Source organism: Falco biarmicus, chromosome 3 (assembly GCF_023638135.1).
Source record: "Falco biarmicus isolate bFalBia1 chromosome 3, bFalBia1.pri, whole genome shotgun sequence".
Classification (NCBI taxonomy): domain Eukaryota; kingdom Metazoa; phylum Chordata; class Aves; order Falconiformes; family Falconidae; genus Falco; species Falco biarmicus.
In genome coordinates this window covers 924,648-946,400 of record NC_079290.1, presented here as the reverse complement: position 1 = coordinate 946,400, position 21,753 = coordinate 924,648, and the positions used below count along the sequence as shown (strand labels likewise).

The 21,753-nt window shown below is 40.6% G+C and overlaps 1 protein-coding gene across 1 annotated transcript; it reads left to right on the top strand.

Moving 5' to 3' along the window:
* The first annotated feature begins 5,710 nt into the window (after nt 1-5,710).
* On the top strand, nt 5,711-17,058 carry TMEM71 (transmembrane protein 71). Its single transcript, XM_056330230.1, has 8 exons — nt 5,711-8,305; nt 9,729-9,792; nt 10,897-10,930; nt 11,020-11,109; nt 11,863-12,032; nt 12,550-12,729; nt 13,273-14,169; nt 16,479-17,058. The coding sequence occupies exons 1-7, from the start codon at nt 8,144-8,146 to the stop codon at nt 13,350-13,352; spliced, it is 780 nt and encodes a 259-aa protein (XP_056186205.1). The 5' UTR covers nt 5,711-8,143; the 3' UTR covers nt 13,353-14,169; nt 16,479-17,058.
* Nucleotides 17,059-21,753: the final 4,695 nt, after the last annotated feature.

Below are 21,753 nucleotides of genomic sequence, written 5' to 3'. Positions count from 1 at the left end.
CATATTGCAGCCATATGTCTTGGACTGTGTTTTGGTTTTAGAGGATGTTCTGTAGATTAGAACACATCAGTAAATATTTTACTGAAGTTTCTTTCAGAGCCTTGTTGATTACAGTACTGAGCAAAAGCGGTGCTAATACCTGCTCTCATTATGCACTGATTTCCTAGATTATTTCCCTGTGAGATTGAAATTCATCATGTACTTTATGGTGAACCAACAGAGCACTGGACTCACAAACATATCCCAGTGGTAAGTTTTTCATGGTCTCCCACTTTTGAGAGCTGACCTCAGGGCGAGTAAGGGAAAGGGACAGAAGGAATGTCCTGCCAAGACAACAATTGTGTTGGAGTCACTGTTTGAGTACTCAGCATCTGGATGTTCATTGCCATCATAATGATATTGTGGAGTACTGGAAGAGGAGAAGAGAGACTAACGGGCAAATCACTGCAAATCATGCAGTCTAGCAAGGATAGTTTTGTAGTCAGGTTGCCAACATGGATGTGTGGAGAGAATTTGCAACTTGGACTGAAGGATAACAGAAAACCAGAGCTCATATCTGACCAGCTTCCTGGAGTCCAAGAGTGAGAATGACAAAATATGCATCACATCTGCCAGCAGAAAATACCAATCACTTTGTAAAACTAGTGTGATATTTTCCTGTCTCCTTTGTGATTCTGTGAAAACTGGGGTGTTCTCAAGGGCTTAAGGATGGTTGTCAATTTAGAGATTAGCCCTTAGTGTCCAACCCTGCCTCTAGAATGCTTGCAAAACATTTGTTTATGGGAGGAATAATTTCTTTCTTGATACTTGGCCACTGGATCTGTGCTGGCATCACAAGGACAGGTTGCTGGAAGGCTATCAGAGTTCTGGTCTCTGTCCTCAATTGCCTTGTAGACCACATTCAAATCTTTGATCTTTATGCAATGCTATAGAGCATCCAAGCTATAAACCCACTATAGCTCTAGCATATCATGATCCTCCACTGGATACCAGGGCTGCCTGTGATTTTCCTCTCCCTAGTAGTTGAATTAGTCCAGGACATCAGTTTCAATCCAGCTGGAAATGCAACAAGTAGGTATGGCACAGGCGTAGCTGGAAAAATTGCAAATGGCTCCACAAAGGCCTGCAGGCTGTCAGTAGAAGCTTCACCAATTTAGACTTTGCTTAATTACTGGCATACAAGGAGAGAGGAGCTCAGTCACTGTCAGGTTACAGTAGTCATACAGATAGAAAGACAACTGATAAGAGTACCGTGTACAACAGCACATGGAAGACAGGCATTTAAAAGAATGTTGTTGGAGTATAACTGTCAATTGTTATTTGTCTTTATTTATGCATCAGTCAGTGTGATTTGTCATAGAAATGACCATGACGTCAATATCATCAGTATTTTGCCAGTACTGTTGTCTCAGGAACCAGCAGTTCCAACACCTTCTCAACTATAGATTTTCAGTGTGTATAAAACGTACTATGAACCTTTAGAATCATATGTTGGCCAAAAGCGTTACTGCACATCAGTACAAGACCTTCCACCATTGTCCGTGCAGATCACTTCAGGACTGGCAGGTACACCGATCAACAGTACATCACTGCCGCCAGAGGAACATTAATTTTCACTTTGGGACGCATAATGTAAGAAGGAATCTCCCAACCAAAGATTCAAATGTTATGTGTCTAGTTAGAGCACCTAGGTGGTACCCTAAAGCTGTGTGTATGTTGGTGGTTTGTTCAGCTTTCAGCCACCAAGGTGCTGCTGTGCAGGTGATCTGTCCAGCATTAACTGTGGTGACACAGAAGACAAGGAATGTGGGCAGTCGAGTCTTCACCATGTCTTATGGGTTCTTCCTAGTTTGGCCACATTGTGCTGGGTGTGGACATGCCCTTTTATACCCTTTAGAGCTGAAAGTGATCGGTCTACCCATACAGTCCTACCTAACTTAGTCCCCATCTTTTCCTTCTCAGTCTGGGTGTCCTAAGATGCTGCATGTAGGTTTGTGCTGGAAGCTTGATAACCTGCTAGCCTTGGCACCACAAACACACCATTCATGCAGCACTTCCTCTGCCACCTGAAGCCCGATTCCCACTTGTTCTCCATTCAGATCAGTGATCAGTGCATTAATGTTTCTATTCTCTGCAAATAAGATCCTTCTAGAACATAACTGGCCAACAGCTGTCCATATCCTGGCTGCTTCTAGTCACTGTAGATGCTATGGAGTGCCAATTCTAACTTTTGTAACCCTTAATAAAATCATGTCAGCCAGCTTTTAGCACAGATGTGTTTGTTGCTTTTCTTAGTGTCCCTACCTTTTTGTTCAGTAATAGTCAGATCTTCTTGTGAGGAAATTCGCAAAGAACTCTAATGAGGACCCAGCCAAGGTCGATTAGGGACCTCAAATAATTTCTATCTTGACTGATGGATTTGAGTATTAGCCTGTTCTTTTTGTTTTCTTTCTCTGATAAAATAGTTTAAAAAGAAGCAGTATTTTTGGATGCAAGGTGAGGGAGTTGCAGATTCTAATGGAAGCACTTCTTTTCCCCATGTATGCTTTTATACTGCTCTTATATCTTCATGTGAAATTGTGTAAAATTCCTCTCAAGCATATTCCCATGTCTACATCAAGTTATATACCAACCAAATTTCCTTCTGATACGATACGGTCAGAGCAAGGAGATGCAATACAGACTGGTCATGGCTTTGCACAGAGCAGTATCATTGCACATTCTGGGTCTGCCTGATCTGTATCCTTTCTAAACACTTTTTGTCTGTCTAGATTGTGTGTGTACTGTAATGCAGCGGTAGGTGACATAGCATTGTTGCAGGTACACTGTTGTTGAGATCCAAGCAGTGTGGATGTATCAGCAAGCTCAGAGCTAATTCTAAGTTTTGCAAGTCTATGCATTGTACTCCACCAAGCAAAACAGAAATGACCCGTGTTGCCTGATCAAGCCTGAAACTAAGAAAGTATCTGATAGGGTGGAGTGGGATTTCCATCTGATAACATAAAAAACTAATTTGTTCCTCTTTAAAAGCAAATAAATTTTTGTTCATACAGCTGACCTGATAAGGTTATTAAAATCATATATGGTGTGTCAGTTCTGTAAACTGCAGTGCTAACTTTATGCAGGGTCATGCTTCTCTTCAAATTGAAATAAAATGCCTGGATTTGTGAGATTATTTTTAATTACCAGAGTACCTCAAACATTGCTAGGTGGTTCTGCTACATAAGGGAATGCACTTAGCTTAAAATGTTATCATTCACAAAGGTGAATTAAAATGAGTCTTAGTTTTCCCTACAGCAAGGCTGCCGTCAGGGAGAGTTTCATAGACCTTCAGTTTGACCTAGTGTGTCTGCTTTGACTTTCTCACAACCAGCCTTTCCCCTGCTAGTTTTTTTAATGTTTCAATTAATTTTCAGATATCTCAGAATACTTTTTTCTTGTTGAATACTATGTAAACAGCATTAGAAAAGAGCTGTGCTATGGACAAATGGCCTGATTTGATGGTCACCGAAGCTGGTGGAAAAGCTAAAGGCTGTGAGCTCTCCAGGAGATTCAGAGAATTAGTGAAGTGTCAGATTGCTCTCGACTGCCTTTTATCAATAAGCATTCTAGTTCCTCCAACACAGCCACTCAATTCACTCTACCAGGCAAAACACCCTTTCTGAAAATTGCATGTTTAGCATAATAGTGCACTGCAGTGAGTCACGGTGGGTTGGTGAGATGTCAGACTTATGGAGTAATAGTGCTAAAAGCTGATCTGCACACCCACAAAGGAGCACAGAGAGTCAACAGCAGGAGGGAAACCCAAATAATACCCTACTGCAGCTGCTCCCAGGCCCATTCCAGGAGCTGTCAACCCATCAAAGGCCCTTCTGCATCAAGCCAGAGGAACATAAGGGCACAATGACAAGTGGGAACCCAAATTAAGGACTCAGGGGAAGGAACAACCTGTGTGGGCCTCTCCCAGGGCTGTCCCAGAGGAACCTCAGTCCTTGTGTCCAGGCATGAAACCCACCCAGATGAGTGAACACCAGAGCACCTTTAGGACTGAGGGGGGTTACTGCCTGGGAGCATGGGACATGTTACGGCCAGGGGTGTCTCTACGGGCAATGACATAGGGAGTGGGCTGCTGAGGACCAGGGGGATCCTGACCAGCTGTACCTCAGTGTGTGGTGGTCTGTACCAACACCTGCAGTGAGGCTGTGTCCCTGAGGTCTCAAATGTTCAGGTGCCAGCAACTGGGGAGACTGGGATCTGGGGCAACTGCTGGGCAGGTGGAGTGTCTGAGCTCCGTTGCTGGAGGGATCCAGCTTGTGCAGCTGTGTGTATCTCTGTACTCTCACTAGTGGACCTCTGTTCTGTTCAGCCAGAGAGGTGAGAAGGATGAGGCCGTCAGTGCTGTCTGGGTGAGTGCTCTCTATTTTTGCCTTTGTTATCTGTGTGGCCAGCTGTGTATGTATGTATATATATGGTGTATACACTTGTTCTGTGTGTGTGTGCCTACCATGTACACATGCTCAGGCTTGAAGCTGGTAGAACCTCAGGCAGGGAGGTCCCACCAGCCTTGCCTTTCTTGGGCTGCCAGAACCCGCACAATATGTTTCCCACTAGCAATATGCTTTCTTCTTTATTAGCAGTGTCAAAAGTAGAGTAAGCCTAGGAGAAGAGTGGAAAGATATGCAGTGTTCCAGACTGTAATCTCATTTCCTTCCTTTTGTGGGTTGAACTTGTATGCAACAAGCATAAAACTACTGAACAGCAAGCTTGTTAGCATATTCATTTTCTCAAATTTGAAATCTGATAGTTGAGGTGGGGCTTGAGGTGGGCTGGGCAGTTTGAGAAGCAACAGGGAGAGCAACAACAACAAAAAAAGCTGTATATAAACCTCTGTGTGTGTATATATATAAATTATAGGCTAACATCTACCAATAAAATATTCACTAATGCACAAAGTTTATGCATCAGAAACTTGTGGAATAGTGATGAATGGTAGTGATTAAAAAAGAAAACATCTCTAAGTCTAAATATGATATAGACACAATATAATTTAACTATATAGACAAAAATGAAATGCCAATTTTCCTACAAAAACGCAGCCCAAGCTCAGAATTAACTGCTTCCTGTTGAGTCAAATATAAAAAGAAACCAGAAATACACCCGAGAAGTAAATTAATGTATGCATAGAAATTCTTCAGTAGGTGACCTAGTTTTAAAGACCATGGGGAATTTATGTCCATTGCCTGTAGAGAGGCAGGGAGACAGGGAAATCCTACTGTAGTGAAGCCCATGCACGCATGGAAATAGTGTTGGACTAAATTTCTTCATTGGCATAATTCCACTAAAATAAAAGAAGTGAAGAACAAATGTATCCCTGTATTTCAAGTTTGAGCAAAAGGACCTTAAAATATTTATTTTAGTTTAGCTCCCAAACAGAAGGTCTTTTGTAGCATCCTAACTGCCTAATTGCTATTTTTGTTCCCTTTTCTGTAAGGTGAGAATTTACATTCCTTTGTTATCAGTGGAAGTATTTTTCCTTCTCCAGGGGAAAAAAACCCTATCATTAAATCAAATAAATCATATTTTACTAGATTTATGCTTTCTTTTTGTCACTGTTACATACAAGCATCAGGAGAGATACCTACAAGCATGTTTTACCTATTTGTCTGGAGACGAAGTTTTGCTCCCTAAGGTTGTATAATTCTTCAGTGTCAAGCTGCTGATTTATATTACATTTGTAAGAGTTCTATAGACAAATTATTTTGATTACTAGGACATCTTATTCAGGGTCCATTTCCCTTATGTTGATTTGACTTTATTTTTGTATGCTTTAAGGTATGATGAATCGATACCTTACATAAGTATGAAACATATAGAGTGGAACAATTAATATGTTTACAAATGGCTTTATTCCTTTCTCCTTTCAAAGGAATGTACCTTAACATTGCATGGTATGTATTCACAATAATGTTTTTGACCGTGAAACTTAAGCAACTCTGAACTCTCACCAAATGCACATAATAGTGCTTTTGCAAAATGTCTTGTTACCATACACAGCTTTTTTTGGTAGCTGGATCATTTTCCTACATCAAAGCCCATCAGGCTCACAAGTATTTCAACAAACTGAGTGATTTGGGTATACCACTTCAGGGTTTTCTGGGTGAGGTAGAAAAGTAAAGCGGAAACAAAAATCTGTCACTTTTCTTTATGAGAAAAGGTTCGGTCTTTGTTCTCCATTTCATCATTGGAATGAAATGTTATTTATAGTGTATCTTGTCTTTCACAACAGCCTGCAAAAGCTTTCACTGGGCTAATCTTAATCTTCAGTTTGCTTTTCAAAATGAATGCTTCTGATGTGAGGCTACTTTACAGGAAGCATGACCTCATTTTGCCTCTGTGCCGCCGATTGCACAGGCTGTTTTCAAAAGGAAACAGGGGACTTCATAGGACTGCCTTTCCAAAGACTCAGGGCTAATCTCTTCCACGAGGTTGCAGAAAGAGCACCCTCCACTTAACATCTCAGAGGCTCTCATGTTGGTGGTGTGAAATTTTTTTGCATACATGTGTTAAGAGTGAAATGGATTTTCAAGATTTGGAAGATTTTGCCCATATTTATCTCTTAATGTATTTGTCAGCTGAGGAATAACTAAGCTTTGGATTAATTTCTATATCGCTCTTCAGGAAGTTTTGGTTTTTTGTGAATACTGTTATCATAACCTGCAGGGAGGAAGGACTAGACTACTCTTCAAAAATCACTAATCTGTGCGAACAAAAAAACCTATCTTTGTAGATACTTGTTTGATAGGTACAATAGAATTAAACTGATTGCTTGGGCTTCAGCTAATTTAATAGTTAGCACTGTATTTTGGTACAGACTAATGTAAGTATTTAGAATGTAAATATAGGCAGGGGACTCCTGGCTACCAATTGAGGGCATCATTGGCACTGAGGTTTATTTGATTTTTGGATGAAAAGGAAATTAAAACCGACGATTTTGGACAGTGACTTTTTGTTTATATTATGACATGGGCTTTTGGTTGTTTTGAAATTCAAGGGGAATTTTTTCCGTAAACTTTTATTTGAATTCTTGACATCAAATATTGCTGCATTCACCTCAGATTCACTTTTAGTGAGATTTCTTAAAGCTGTTGGCCTTTTCTCATGTTATAGTTTAAAGGTTCTGTACTGATGCTCATTTTGTGGATTAGAGATATAATATTACTGCTTTATCATACAGTGGTGGTTGAGTTGCTTTGTTTTGGCTTGCTTATATTGTTACCATAGCTTCTCATGCTATTAATTGCCCAGAAATGGGACTGAATATTAAATGAAAGCAGAACACTGTGCAGCGTTATCTACAGCATGATGTTTCCATGCTTTCTCCAGCATTGATTGAATTATGATTTTCAGGAACCCTCTTCATTAATGCATGAGAAAGAAATAAAACTCATGATCAAGGGTAGCAAAAGAATCTATAGGATTGCCTGTTCTATGACTGTTTAAAAAAGCTTGGTATTATTATTACTTAAAATAGTTTGAAAGCAAATTACAACTGCTTATTAACTGTTCTTCAGCAGAGGGAAAGTCATCGCCTCCCCAGTAATGTATTTGCATATGTATAGCTCTTGCTTTCTTTTATAAACATATGTATTTACTCTATTTTACCTTAGATTTTACTTCTCTGGAGGGTGGCAGATAAATAAGCATCCTGCAGAGACATACTTGCAAATTTAGGAGACAATTCAAATTAGTAAAGGAAGGACTGTGGTTTGTACGGCCACTTGGATTAGTACGTGCCAACACTTTCTAAGTGTAAGCACTACCTATAGGTAAGATACTATTCTTAAAAGTTACTCTTTTTTAGCAGTTGTTACCTTATATTATTGTAACTGAAAAAAACCACATGCAATACAACTGTGTTGTGGGTTTTAGTTGCTGGAAAGTTTCACTCTCAGAAGAGTTGTAGCAGGTATAACTGATGGTGAGGTATATTTCTATATCCCTTTACAAACAAATCTGCCCTAGAGTCATTCATTTTTGCCTAAGTGAGAATACAACTAATTATGTAATATATATTGAAGATACTATCTTACACATCCTAATTTTCAGAAAAGACAAAATAAAACATACTTCTGTTTCTTTGTAAATGCTTTTACACACAATCCATATTACTGTTAGCCCAGCATGTATGAAACAGTCCTTTTCAAGATGTATGGAATATCACATGTTGCATCGACGCAAGAAGCAAGTAAATTTGTGCACATTTGTCAGAGCTTTCAATAAAAACCTCTGTAGTGGAACAAATCTTGTCTGACTGATAAGATTTGGAATTTTGCTGATTTTAGTTTATATCCAGATCTGAAAACCACCTATGGAGTTCTGCCTGTATTTTCTTGTAGGGTTTGGATTAATTTCTTGGTTTTCAGTTTGTTTTTGCACAGTTTAACATAATGATTTTACTTAAAATAAGAGAAATTATTTCAGGACCTAATTGTATATGAAAAAAATAGGCCTACAACATGTCAGTCTATGAAATATACCACTGCTCTCCCTTTTTGTACAACTGGTTGTGTGGCATTCTGACTAATACTACTTGATCTCTTTGTACCTCCACCAAGTTTCTTCCAGTTGTCTCTTCCTCATGTTGTTTTTGCAAGGGTTAGAGCATAATTTTCTCATGGTAAAGTGAATGGTTTGGGTTGGTTTTTTTTCCCCAAAGTGTAGGAGAAACAGCACGTATGGGAGTAGGGTAATAGGACTGAGTGGTAAAAAGTACTCTGGAAGGTTTTACTTCCTATCTTTGGTGACCCTGCCTGGTCCCAAGGCTCAGTCAGCCTTCACATCTAGGCTGTGACTGACAATTGAGTTCCAGATAAAAATAAAAAAGAGTACCAAAGTGGAAACACTGACCTTCATGTCCTTTCTTTACCTCAGCTTTTAATTGAACATGTAAAAAAAAAAAAACAACTTTCTCTTAGACCTATCTCCTCTTGTAGGTGAATGGTGGGCTTTTACTAATGCTATTGTAAGCTTGAAGATCTAAAGATACAGCAGAGGCAAGGTATTACAGGGAAAGATCATATCTTTTATCTTTCTATGTAATTGCAGACATAAATTCTTTCTATGGATAACCATTGCTCATATTTCTTAAGATTGATTCTGTCAGATGCTGAACATCTGGTAGCACTTTGCAGACTTGATCCATGGTAATCCAGACAAATCCTATTTCCTTAGTATCCTGCCACAGTATTATTGTCAAATCTTTGTCAGTGTTGCTATCCCTATGCCTGTTTGTGCTATATCTGCAATTTTCATCTGAAAAATATATTGTAATGGGGGTACTTCCATTCTACTCTTTATCTATCACCAGTACATGTACTAATTTTTGCATGAAGTAGGTTTCTGGGAAAACACTTAAAATTACTGCAGCTATTGCGTTTGTGTCCATAATTATTTTTCTCAAGGTTGTAAGCTGTGCAGTGTACAAGTGTCTGATTATGATTGGCTCTGATTCTGTGTTGTCCTGGTTGAGATGACTTTCCAATATACACTACGTTTTTCCCACAATCTTTCATCTGTTTTATCTCCTCTAATGTCTCCCTTAATGTCCTTTTCTTTTTTAACTTCTTTTATGATCTTTTTGATATGCATAAGGTTTCTGTCAGTGAAGACCTGTCAGCTGTTTGAGCTGTCACTGGATATAATGACTCCTTCTTATTTGGCCTTTGCCTCTGCAGATTCAACAGCGTTTAATGGTGAACATAGACGCAGCCTCTCACAACATATTTTTCCAAGGTATTGAGGAAAATTATACTTGTTTAATTTTATTTTTATTTCATTGGAGATGTTGTAAAATCCCTTTGGGGCTTTTTTTATACAAAACTAAATACTTAGATTTATAGTGCTGATTTTAATTTAATTACTGCTTTAAATGAAAGTCCAGAAGTACTGCTGTGGAGATTGGAAGCATTAGCTTGGCAATTACAAGGTTTTGGAGTACCTCTGTTCCACCTGCTTTTCCCTCCACTGAAATTACAGTCTCCCTGTGTGACATGCCATATGGGATAGTTAAACTGCTACTGAAACCCACGTCAGCCACTGAATCAATCCAGTCTATTCTTTCCACAGATGTCACTGCATGGCCACTTGGAACTCAAAGATGTTGAGGAGAAAGGACTATCCGTAAACCCATTTTTACTTGAGCTGAGTTAAATGTCTGAAATATTTAGATCCTTTCACCTCTGTCGTTACAGTACTCTGAGGTACCCCTATTTTAAATACCACATAGTGTGTTTTTCTGTGCTGTATTTCATCTCAAAGTCAATTATATTGCAGTGCTGGATGAAGTTATCACCATGTGTAGACTTTATCCCATGTTGTTCTAGCTGCATGGTGTTCTAGGATTTGTGAGAATTGAAAGTCATGTATCCTCAAATCTTCATTAAATATGGCTAGATTATAAAAAGCAAACAAATCCTGCCAGGTTCAGAGGCACTCAGGTTTGTGCCATGCAGAGTAACTCAGAGAAGCAAAAAAATACTCTAATACTCTGACAGCTCCAGGTAAGTGTAGATCTAGCAGGACTCCTTGGCCAAGTGCACTGCCACAGAAATACACCTTGCACTTCTCAATTCAAGCTGGCTCCATGCATTCATGGCACGCACCACATGGCATGAAGCCCTCCTATAATCTGAAGCTCTGTAAAGTGTGATGCAGGCACACTCTAGGTGGCTGAAACCCCCTAGGTCCAGAAGTAATATCATTATTATATCCACATATTTTAAATCTATGTCATTACCAGCCCCCATCAGCTGGTAATGTAAATTTTTTATTATCAAATCATGGGTATGCTCTGTCTAGACATTCACTAAATTGGAGGGTTTAATTTCTCCCTTTCAGTTATGCTTGCACCTTTTTGGACAATGACCCTGCCTAAGAATATTGTTCCACTAATCCTCTGGCAGGCTCCCTTTCCACATGTCGCCTCAGCCCTCAACTACTTTCTAATGGTTATTACATTTTGATGGAAGACAGTTTTCTGTCTGATGAGGAGGGCAACATAACACTGACACCATCCCAGACAAGTGTTACATATAAAGAGAATTTTGTCCGGTAAGTGACCTATATGCAGATTTTACTCAGTGTTGGCAATTGCCTCCAGATCTCTGGATTTATCCAGAGGAATCTGTGTGGCTGGCTACATTTTGCTTAGCATAAGGTCAGCATTGCTTCTTAATGGGAGCATCTCAACTGATTTAGTTTGGAGAGTGCAGTGGTTGAAATAACTTGATTTTCAGTCATGTCTAATCTTACTACCCAAAAACTCTTCAGCACACAGTTGTTGCTGTAATTGGAGTTGTGTGCAATAATGAAAAAGGAGAGCTACAGCTCATTTTGCCAATGGGGTGTTACCATGATAAGGAATAAGAAAAAAGTAAGAAAAAGGTCTAGTCCTGGAATTCTTACTCAGGGAAAAATCTTGTGATTTCAGAAAAACATCAGTTTAGGAAGGTATATAAAATGTAGTTCCAGAAAGTACAGTGGATTCAGGCTGCACCAAATGGGATACGATAGGGTGAAACTCGTGGGTAGTATGAGACTGCTCACAGTAGTAGGAGAGCCCAATAACTGTAGTACATCCAGTGTCACAATAGCATGATATATTGCCGCTCTGTTAATACATTTGCTGACGTTATTGCAGGGTGCAGCAGTCATTCTTGGTGACATACCCAGGGTCAAGAACACGGCTAGGAACAGCACCCAGAACCTGGGTCTTTCATGTCAGTCCTGCAAGCTTTAGAGCTCTGTCTCCACTAAACAAGAGTAATTAACTCTATTACTTGACAATGTGTCTTTTCTTTCTAGTGTATTCAGGCGAAGGAAAAAAATCTGTCACTCTCTTGCTAGTTTGTTCAATCTCAGTGCCTCCAGGTCATGGCTCAGCAGCACTGTCCTCAGCAATACGGACTCCTCTCATGTAGATGATCCTTGGCTTGACGGATTCCATAAACTAAAAGCCAGTCAGAATGATACTGGTAAGCCCTGATCGGGTGCCAAGTAATTGAGCTACAACATTACAGTCTATATTTAGTGGGGCTTGAGCATCTCTTTCTATAGGTTTTGCAGAGGCTGTCTGCCAAGATGTGCAGGTAAAGAATGACAGAATTTTAAGTGGTGAATTGAGCTCCGGGCTTTAAAACAGAGTATGAGTCCGCAAAGACCTTTGTGCCAAAAAACAACTTTTAAACTGAATTTGGATCCAAAGTTGTCACCAGTGATGTTTATGCTGCTGTCATTAACATCTGGCACAGTCAGCTTTTACCTGGCTGGTGGGATAGCTTCACTGTGTTATGCTCTATGCAGTTTTGTCTTTACTCTGCATATTTTCTCCTGCATACATACATTTAACTTGCCAATTCCCTACCCTTAACAATTTGGAAACATCCCTGTGATTAATTAATTAATTAATCCACCCCCCACCCCCAATTCATTAACACAAAGGCTCAAAGCTCTTCTTTTGTGTAATCTCAGTTGTATATGTGCTTTTTGTAGGTGATTCGGACTTTTCTTCTGAGTGTAATAGCCATGTGCCGCAGAGGCAAACTCTAGCATCTAATGGAGCCTCTCTCACCAAAGGTGATGAGTTTCTTCAGCCCAAGAAACCATTTTGTGCTTCAGAATCCTGCTCTCCATTTATGATTAATGCAAATGAAGAGACTTCGAGCAATGCAAGTATGTTACATTCTTATTCTGATGTGTCTTATTTTAAAATATTATGCATTAAAAATGCATAATAAAGTGCATTAAAAATACTGATATGGCCCCTTTGCAGAATTGAACCTATTTCCGGAAACATACCTTTTAAATGACTGATTAAAAATAAAATCTTAACATTTATATTTACTTGTTCATTCCTTCCTGCTCACATCTTTGCCTCTCCTATTTTCAGTGATAAATGGAAAAAGAAAAAAGTGAAGAGGAAAATGGAGGAAAGGGCATGGGAGCAAAAACTGAAACAGGCAATTATTCAGAAAGGCTTGTTTTCTGAGAGCATGGAGGGCATAGTCTCTCTGTGGTGGGGGGTGGGAAGACTCCTGAGAGACACTCAAAGCATGAAAATTAGGTTTCTGCTTTGAATCACTGTAAGCAAACTCCCTTAAAAAGAAACTGAAGAGGCTGGCCTCACAGGCTGAAGGCAGTCTTTGCAAACACCTCCTGTCATATATTTACTTTCCTGAAAACTCATGAAAATAATCCTTCTGAATTGTCTTTTAGAATCCAGGGCAGTGCAAAATGTCCTTTCTCAGATGGCTGCACTGATCATGCATTTAATAATTTCAATGTGTACAAGGTAATTGTTATTTCTTTGATTTGTTGTTTCTGATATTAGTACTTACTCTGTTTCAACTGGTGAATAAAACATAAATTAAGGGTCACATTTTCAAAGTTAGATGTATCTTACTGTGAAAACATTTTTTCACATAACAGTCAATGCAGGCAAATATCTGAGCTATACAGATCTGCACAAAAGTAAGAAATATGTATACAGATGTGAAAACCACTATGTCAAGTGAGCTTGGGCAGGGGTTCTGAAAGGCTGAGAAGAACCAGAATGGATCCATCTCTTTCTAAGTGACCAACATAGGTGATTCTTTAAGTCTGGGAATGCTATATTTTTTCTTTCTAGGTAGTTATCCTCAATGGCTTAAGTAATTTAAAGTTTCCAACTGCAATTGACCTACCAGAGTTCAGAGGGTTCATCTGCAAGAACTTTCTCTCCTCCCACCCAGGCTTCATGTCTATTAACCCAATATGCATCTCTTGGGTTTTTCTAACCTTTATGGGTATTATTGTGTTCTCAGGTATTTTCTGGGAGCATTGGCTTCCACTTTGTTGCTGATAATTTTAGTTTGTAAGTACAGATTTTCTTTATATTCAACACAAAATATTTTACTGAATGAGTCACATCTGAGGACCAAAATCCATCATTGGATGTATATCCACAGCTTTTATTAATGCTTATAAGAGCAGTATGTTGGCATATGGGGACAGAATGTAACCTTCGATCAGTTACAGGATTTTGCATTTGAATTTCACATTTCTTTTGTCCCAAGATGCTGCTATGTCATCTTTCTTTGGACTTGACACATTTTCCAAAGCAACTAACTTTTGGTAAGTGGCTCCAGTGTCATGTGATGAATAGAAGAATTTAGAAATTTTAAATTAAGAAAAGGAAGGAGAGAGTCCTTCTGTTATTTTCATGTCAAAAGATAGCAGGCATTATCTGAAGTTACTGATGGAGGATTTGGCTTTTCCTGTTTCTGATTTGTATTTGTCATGGTTTAACCTCAGCCAGCAACCAAACACCACACAGCTACTTGCTCGCTTCCCCTCAAACAGAGGGATGGGGAGGAGAATTGGAAAGGGACGTAAAACTTGAGGCTTGAGATAAGAACAATTTAATATGTAAAGCACTACACACACAAAAAGCAAAGCAAAGCAAAGAATTCATTCACCACTTCCCATGGGCAGGCAGGTGGTTCAGCCATCCTCGGAAAACAGGGCTCCATCACACCTAAGGGTTACTTGCAATGACAAACGCCATCATTCCAAACATCCCCCCCCTTCCTTCTTCTTCCTCTAGTTTATATACTCAGCATGTTGTCATACGGTATGGAATACCTCTTTGGCTGGTTCGTGTCAGCTGTCCTGGCTGTGGCCCCTCACAATTTCTTGTGTCTCTCCAGCCCTCTCACTGGCAGGGCTCAAGAAACAGAAACATCTTTGACTTAGTACAAACATTACCCAGCAACAATTAAAACCATCAGTGTCCTATCAGCATTTTTCTCACATCAGAGCCAAAACACAGCACTGTATCTATCCCAGCTGAAATGAGGACAGTGTTCATAGAAACTTTCTGTTTATTTTGAAAAACTGCCTTTTCATAATGTGCAATTTATGTTGTAACACCTATTCAATTGCAGAAAAAAGAAGATAAACCTAATATGCCACAACATGAAGATGCAGAGACAAACCAAGTATAGTAAATTCTTATGAATCCTGAGGTTTGCTTTTGAGCCTTGCACTGAAGTGAAGTGCACTTGCAGGCCAACAAACCAAGCCTTTTTTTTTTTTTTTTTCCCCACTGGAAAAAATCAGAACAGCTAACTGGTGCTAGGCCCATCAACACCTTTCAGGGACTACAGAACTGATATGACTTGGCCCTTCTAACCCAATACATCATTAGGTGCAGGTCAGAGCTTGCCTTTGGCTTATATTTTAGTCTGGTAAATGTCTTAGAAGTATTAAATCGGCCTGATCCATTGAATAAAGGTGCTGATGTTGCTGTTTCAAACTGCTTTATTTCAAGCTTTGCACAAAGCTGTAGCTTCTAAATCCTGGAGAAAAAGACTTCCATATTCAGTTCTGAATTATGTGAGCAAGCTTACATGTAGGGCTCCATGCTGAAAGCATGTGTGCTTGTGCTGGATTTATGAATTACCATTCTTTCACTTTCTATGTGTCAGAAAATTCCTTGGAGTTGGTAAAATCTAAAATGCTGCCAAGACTAAAAACATTTGGGCTTATCTGAATTTTTGTGTGGTGAAAGTGAAGCTCAAAAGGGACATTGTTTCTGAAACTGAGTCAGGGTGCAGGAGCTCAATGTGTCCCAAGGGCAACATGTCTATCTGGCAGACCTCTTAACCTTTGAGTTGAGTATATTGGAAGTTAGAGACAAGATGGCACAACCTGGAGAGCCATATTGCAATGATAGTCTCGTGTTTTGAGCACCCAAGGGTCTTGGCCCAATACCTCGGATACTCAAGGATGGTATATTACACTTTATTACTATGTCATGCCCAATAAATTCAAGTCCACCAGGTTAGGACTAGTGTGTTGCAGACGCATGCTCCAAAGTACTGCTTTCTGGAATAGTTTAACCCTGAGTCATAAACAAAGATGTTCTTCACAAGAGGAAAACAAATATGCTCTGAGAGCTTTTCAGTCACTAGTGCACAGAGAATACTTCTTTTATGCTCATCACAAGTGAGAAGTTACCTGCTCAGACAAGAAGTCCTACAGCTTAACTGAATTTGGCAAACCAGGACCTACATATATACTGATTATAACAAACTGTGGTTTAAATCAGGACAACCAGGTACGAGGCTTTGGAGTAAAATTAAGCTGTGAAGAACAGAGGGGTGGAGGGAGGTGTTTCTTATTGTCCTACTCTGTTTAACTGGCAATAAATTTGATTTCCCCAAGTTCTGTCTGTTTTGCCCATGGCAGTAACTGGTGTGTGATCTCCCTGTCCTTATCTCAGTCCTTGAGCTTTTCTTTGTATTTTCTCCCTCTGTCCTGTTGAGGAGGGGAAGTAAGAGAGCAGCTGGGTGAGCACCTGGCAGCTAGCCAGGGTCACCACACCACACCTTAGTATACTGCAATTTAAATGATTGTGAATTTTGTATTTCCTTCTACAGAACTATCACACAGGATCTCTACAAAAGGGATGACAAACCCCTTGGTATTGAGCATAACAAAATAACAGGTATTTCTGTGCAATATGGTGTAGATACATCATTTAAAATACTGAACACAGAAAGAACAGGATTTTTTTCTTTTTCAAATTTATTATCTTGAATTGAAGCTATGTTCTCAACTAAAAGTTAATAGTACTAGCAAAAGGTACAGCTATAAAGGTCGTTGTTTGAAGGGGCCTGCATTTTAATATGAAATAAATGGGCAGGTGCAAGGCCTTGCCAGTGGCCCTCCTTTATTCTCTGGCTCTGTGGAGTGGCCTTGGGCCACACAGTGGTGCCATTCAACCAGCTGCGTAAACATCCCTCTCCTCAGCATGGATTTGTTACTGACCCAGTCAGGCAGACCTGGACAAATACTATGGAGTTAAGCTAAAGTGCATAAACTACTTCTGCTCCTTTGTGTCTCATTACCTGCACAAAACTTACGAGTTTTAACTCAATGACACCTGCTTTATCCTATCCTCTAAATCGCAATACAGTTAGAAATTTGCAGTGTGGCTGTGGGGAGTTCCATGTATTACATCAGAGGTAAATGACTTAATAAATTAATTTTATAATAAAAAAAAAATCTTACAGCCTTATTTAAACTTATATGTGAATTTCCTGCTAGTAGAAGATAACCTTTAGGTTTGATTAGGCTTTTATATTAATGAAGATCTGTGTTAGCAAAGAGGTATGAAAAACATACTGACTTCCCTGATGTTTCCACTTTGAATGGTGACAGTTATGCTAGTTCGTGTTCTGGAGTCATCAATCAGGGCTGTTAGGAAGGCTGTGATCAAGGCATGACAGAGCAATGAACAGGATATATGAACATACGAAGAAGAAAATAAGAATTTAAGTATGAAAAAAGCCCAACTTCATTATCTTGTGATCAAATGTACACTATATTGGACTGCTTCTCCACTGCTGAATTGGACTGAATTCAAACTGGTGATAAGCAGGTCAGGATTAGATGAAGGACTCCATAAAGCTCATTAGTGATGTCTTGAAACATGTAGTCCCATCTAGTTTCTTTGAGGTTTAGTGTGCCATAACTTTGCCAGTTGGGAACCTGTTTAATCAAGCGTGTGAAGCAATGCTACATCATTATATTAACTACAAAACAGAAAATGTCAGGCGTGTGAATTTCTGTAGCTGTCTGAGCAGCTGCCTGAGGCCTCCAGCCATAACTCTTACTCATTAGCTTTGTTAGAAGGTAACTTCACCAAGGGTGAAGTTATAGTGTGGTAATGGAAGGAGAGTCCACAAAAACCTTCAGGAGGGCAAAATATCCATGTCCAGAGCATGACAAATTTTAGCCTGCTCTTTGACCTGATCTGTGAGTTACATATAGTGGCAAGGGATATTTTGAGGCAGTGACCTGCTGGGGGAATCTCCCAGGCAAAAGGTGGAGGACAGGAGCATTCCCTGTAAAGGAAAGGGCCTGGGGGTGCCGGTCAACAGGCAGCTGACCATGAGCCAGCAGTGTGCCCAGGTGCCAAGAAGGCCAACAGCATCCTGGCTTGTATCAGAAACAGTGTGGCCAGCAGGACCAGGGCAATAATCATCCCCCTGTGCTTGGCAGTGGTGAGGCAGCACCTCAAATGTTGTGGTCAGTTTTGGGCTCCTCACTACAAGAAAGGCATTGAGGTGCTGGAGCGTGTCCAGAGACCGGCAACGGAGCTGGTGCAGGGTCTGGAGCACAAGTCTTCTGAGGAGCAGCTGAGGGAACTGGGGGGGGGGGTTAGTTTGGAGAGAGAGGCTCAGGGGGGACCTTATCACTCTCTACAGCTGCCTGACAGGGGCTGTAGGCAGGTGGGGTCGGTCTCTTCTCCCAGATAACAGGTGGTAGGACAAGAGGAAAAGTCCTGGAGTTATACCAGGGGAGGTTTAGATTGGATATTAGGAAAAATTTCTTCACCAAAAGGATTATCAGGCATTGGAACAGGCTGCCCAGAGAAGTGGTTGAGTCACCATCCCTGGAGGCATTAAAAGATGTGTTAATGTGGAGCTTGGGGACATGGTTTCAGGGTGGACTTGGCAGTCCTGGGTTAACAGTTGAACTTGATCTTAAAGGTCTTTTTCAACCTAAATGATTCTGTGATTCTATGAATCATGAGAACAGGCTGCTTTCATAGACAACAAAAAACATGTTTTCAGCCCAAAATGCGATACATTAAGCTAGTTGATGAATACACGAGGAAGACAAAAGTATCAAAGAACAGACAAAAGATAAATGCCTGAGGAAGAGGCATTTTATATATGACTGCTCAGCCAATAAAGGAGTCAGGAGCAACCCGAGTAGTAGAAATCCTACTTCTGAAGTATGCAGAAGCCGTTTTGCCTCTCGGGCGGGCACACCAGCGCTGCTGGCTGCTCTGCGCAGGGACACGCCGCCTCGGGAGCAGAACGCGCCGGCCCTGAGGGAACGTCCGGGCGGGGAGCGCGGGGCCCGGGGCCGGCCCGCCCCAGCGCCCGGAGCTGCCGTAGCGGCCGCGGTCTCCGCCCCACCCCGTTGCCAAGGCAACGCGGCGTCGTCCTGTAATGGCGGCGGCGGCGGCGGCGGCCGGAATCTGAGGGGTGGCCATGGTGCGGAGTGAGTGTCGCCGAGAGCCGCTTTCCTCCCCTCCCCAGTGTCCCTTCCCTCCTCTCCAGGACGTGCCCCACTCCCTGGCCACCGTGTTCCCTCTTCCCATGCCTGTGCTCTTTCCCTGCCATCCCCATACTCCCGTAGCAGCTCCTCTCCCCTCCTGCTTCCCTTCCTCTCCTCACTTTGCTTGGTTACCTGGTTGCCCTGCTCCCTGGTAGTAGCAACCCACCAAGCACAGCACAGGGGCGTGCTTGCCTCCCGAAACAGCCCCCAAGAGGCCCAGCAGCGGGCTGGCCCCAGTGGGGACCCCTCCGTGTGTGGGGCAGTGCCCTGCAAGGGGAAGGTGTGACTGGATGGCTTGCATCTGGGCCTAGAGCTGGCCTTGCTGTCCTTTCCCTGCAGTCATAAACGTTCAACGCCAGGTGATAATATATATTTTTTTAAGGTAGAAGTAGCCAATGCAGACACTTTATCAGAGATGTCAAAAAACCCTGAATGAGATTAAAATACATCATACTATTACTTATGAACACATAATCTTTTACAGGTAAAGCAACATGACCAAAAAGACTGGGTACTCATACATATCATCAGGAAAAAAACTCCTGAGGGATTTCCTTCCTCTCTGATTTTCCCTGTAATCTATTTTGATTGTGTACCATCACTGGACTGCCAGTCCCTTGCTGGACTAAAGCAGTGCTTTGGAAAGCAACTCTTTCTCTCTGCATGAAGCTGGCATAGGCCCGCTTTGAGCTGGTGCTGCCTGAAGGAGAATGGCTTCATCTCCTGAACAGTGTGGCAAGAATTTGAGCCTTGAAATAATGGTTGCATACTTCACTTTTCTGAAATACAGGTTCCCCCCACTGTTTCTTGATATACCTGCAGCTGTCTGCCTGCTTATTCTTTCAATTTCTTTAATGCCTTCCTTCATATCTCCTCTGTTTTGAATAAAACAAGTAATTTTTGGAAATGCAGCTATTAGTTCTTTAAGATCTGTTATCTCCAGTTGACTGATGCCACCCCTTATTTCCTCCTGCCATCGCGGGAACACAGGAGTAGCTGTGATCTCTCAGGTCACTGGTCTGTTCTGTTAGGGCGCACAACGTCAGTTGATCTGGCTAATGACCTTCTTAGTGAGAAGTGACGTTACAATGTGTTTCATCAATGTCCTGGGTAAAAGCTTATATTTAAAATTTGTTTTCTCTTGCCAGTTTGTTTCCCTCATTTTTCTTCCATGAGCTAGATAGCCTACCAAATATCAAATACTCATTCCGTTTCCTACAGCAGGTCTCCAAAATAGGTCTCTAAAGCTTTACTGTAGCTTCTATTGTGAATGATTGCCTCTGCTTTGCAAACCACCTGGTAATGGAAGCGGATGTTTTTGAATAATCACTCCAACAATCACTTCAATTTTCTTTTCATCAGCTAAGGAAAATCTGGTTGTAATAAAACTGTCAGGAATAGTTTGTATGACTTCATTTTGTATAAAGCATATAGACTATAATGTTGTCTCCAATGCATAAGTATGCAGATTGTGGGGTTATCTCGCTCAGAAATACCTGTTTGCACTGGAAATACTGGCACTGAAAGATTTGCTACCAAACACTTTAGTAAGCAGGACTTTCTAATTATTATTTCCAGCAGATTTGCCAAGTAACTTATTAGAAATGTCAGTGGTTTTCATATTTTTGTATTTTAATATTTTCTATGAAGACTAAAATATTTAATCATTATTATTGCCACTTTTTTCTCTTTTCTCTATTAATTTAATCAGCTTTAATCAATGAGCTATTGAAGGGAAGATGTTTGTTAGATACAGCGAGCCTGCCCAACATGATTAAAAAAGAAATATACTTACCTTTCCCATTATGCCTGATGTGCAGACAGGATCTCTTCTTACATCAGTATCACCACTATATAATTTTGTAAATCATGTCAGATGAAACTATTGAAGAGAAAGGAGGTTTAACTCTGCTCATCTGCAAATAATATAATATATGCAAACCCAGTTTCACCCCGTTCCCTAAGGCTGTAGATAGAGGAGCTTCACTGACACTTGTGAGTTTGGGCTGTTGTGGTACATAGATTACCCAGCTTGTAGCAGACCAGTGAATGTGTGCAGCCATTCCAGGACCACAAATAAAACTGGATGAATTCACAAAACCTTCCTGAGACAAAGAAGCAGTGCAATAATACTTCTAGTTAATGCATAGTAGGAAAAAATTGTTTTCACAGATTTCTGGATTTTTTTTTTCTTTTTACTTATTTTTCTTCAGAGCCTTTTAGGAAGGCTGGCTAGTCTTTTCTCTTTTTTTTTTTTTATTAACAATCATGAACATACCCATGCTAATTTGATAAAACCCTATCCGTACTTCACTGTAGCTCACTGCTTGTCAAGGAAAGGGAAATGTTAGGGCTTTTTTGGTGCGGTGGACTGGAAACAAAGTAATAATATCTAGCTCAAGATTGAGTGCTGGTCCTCAGAATTCCTTTACCTTCATTATACAGAGCCTTTTCACTGTTTGAAAGATTGTCTGGCATTAAATGTTACTGCATGATAATTGGCCAAAAACTCCTTTGCTGGCTGCTAATGAGCTGGTAGTGAGGATTAAATTTCATTCTAACATAAATATTTATAAGCAT

Bases quoted from the DNA above. Each gene is read 5' to 3' on its own strand.
- TMEM71 (XM_056330230.1), top strand. From the start codon at position 8,144: ATGCTTTTACACACAATCCATATTACTGTTAGCCCAGCATGTATGAAA. The intron at 9,793-10,896 runs GTATTGAGGAAA...TCTCCCTTTCAG, and splicing joins TCACAACATATTTTTCCAAG to TTATGCTTGCACCTTTTTGG. The intron at 12,730-13,272 runs GTATGTTACATT...ATTGTCTTTTAG, and splicing joins AGAGACTTCGAGCAATGCAA to AATCCAGGGCAGTGCAAAAT.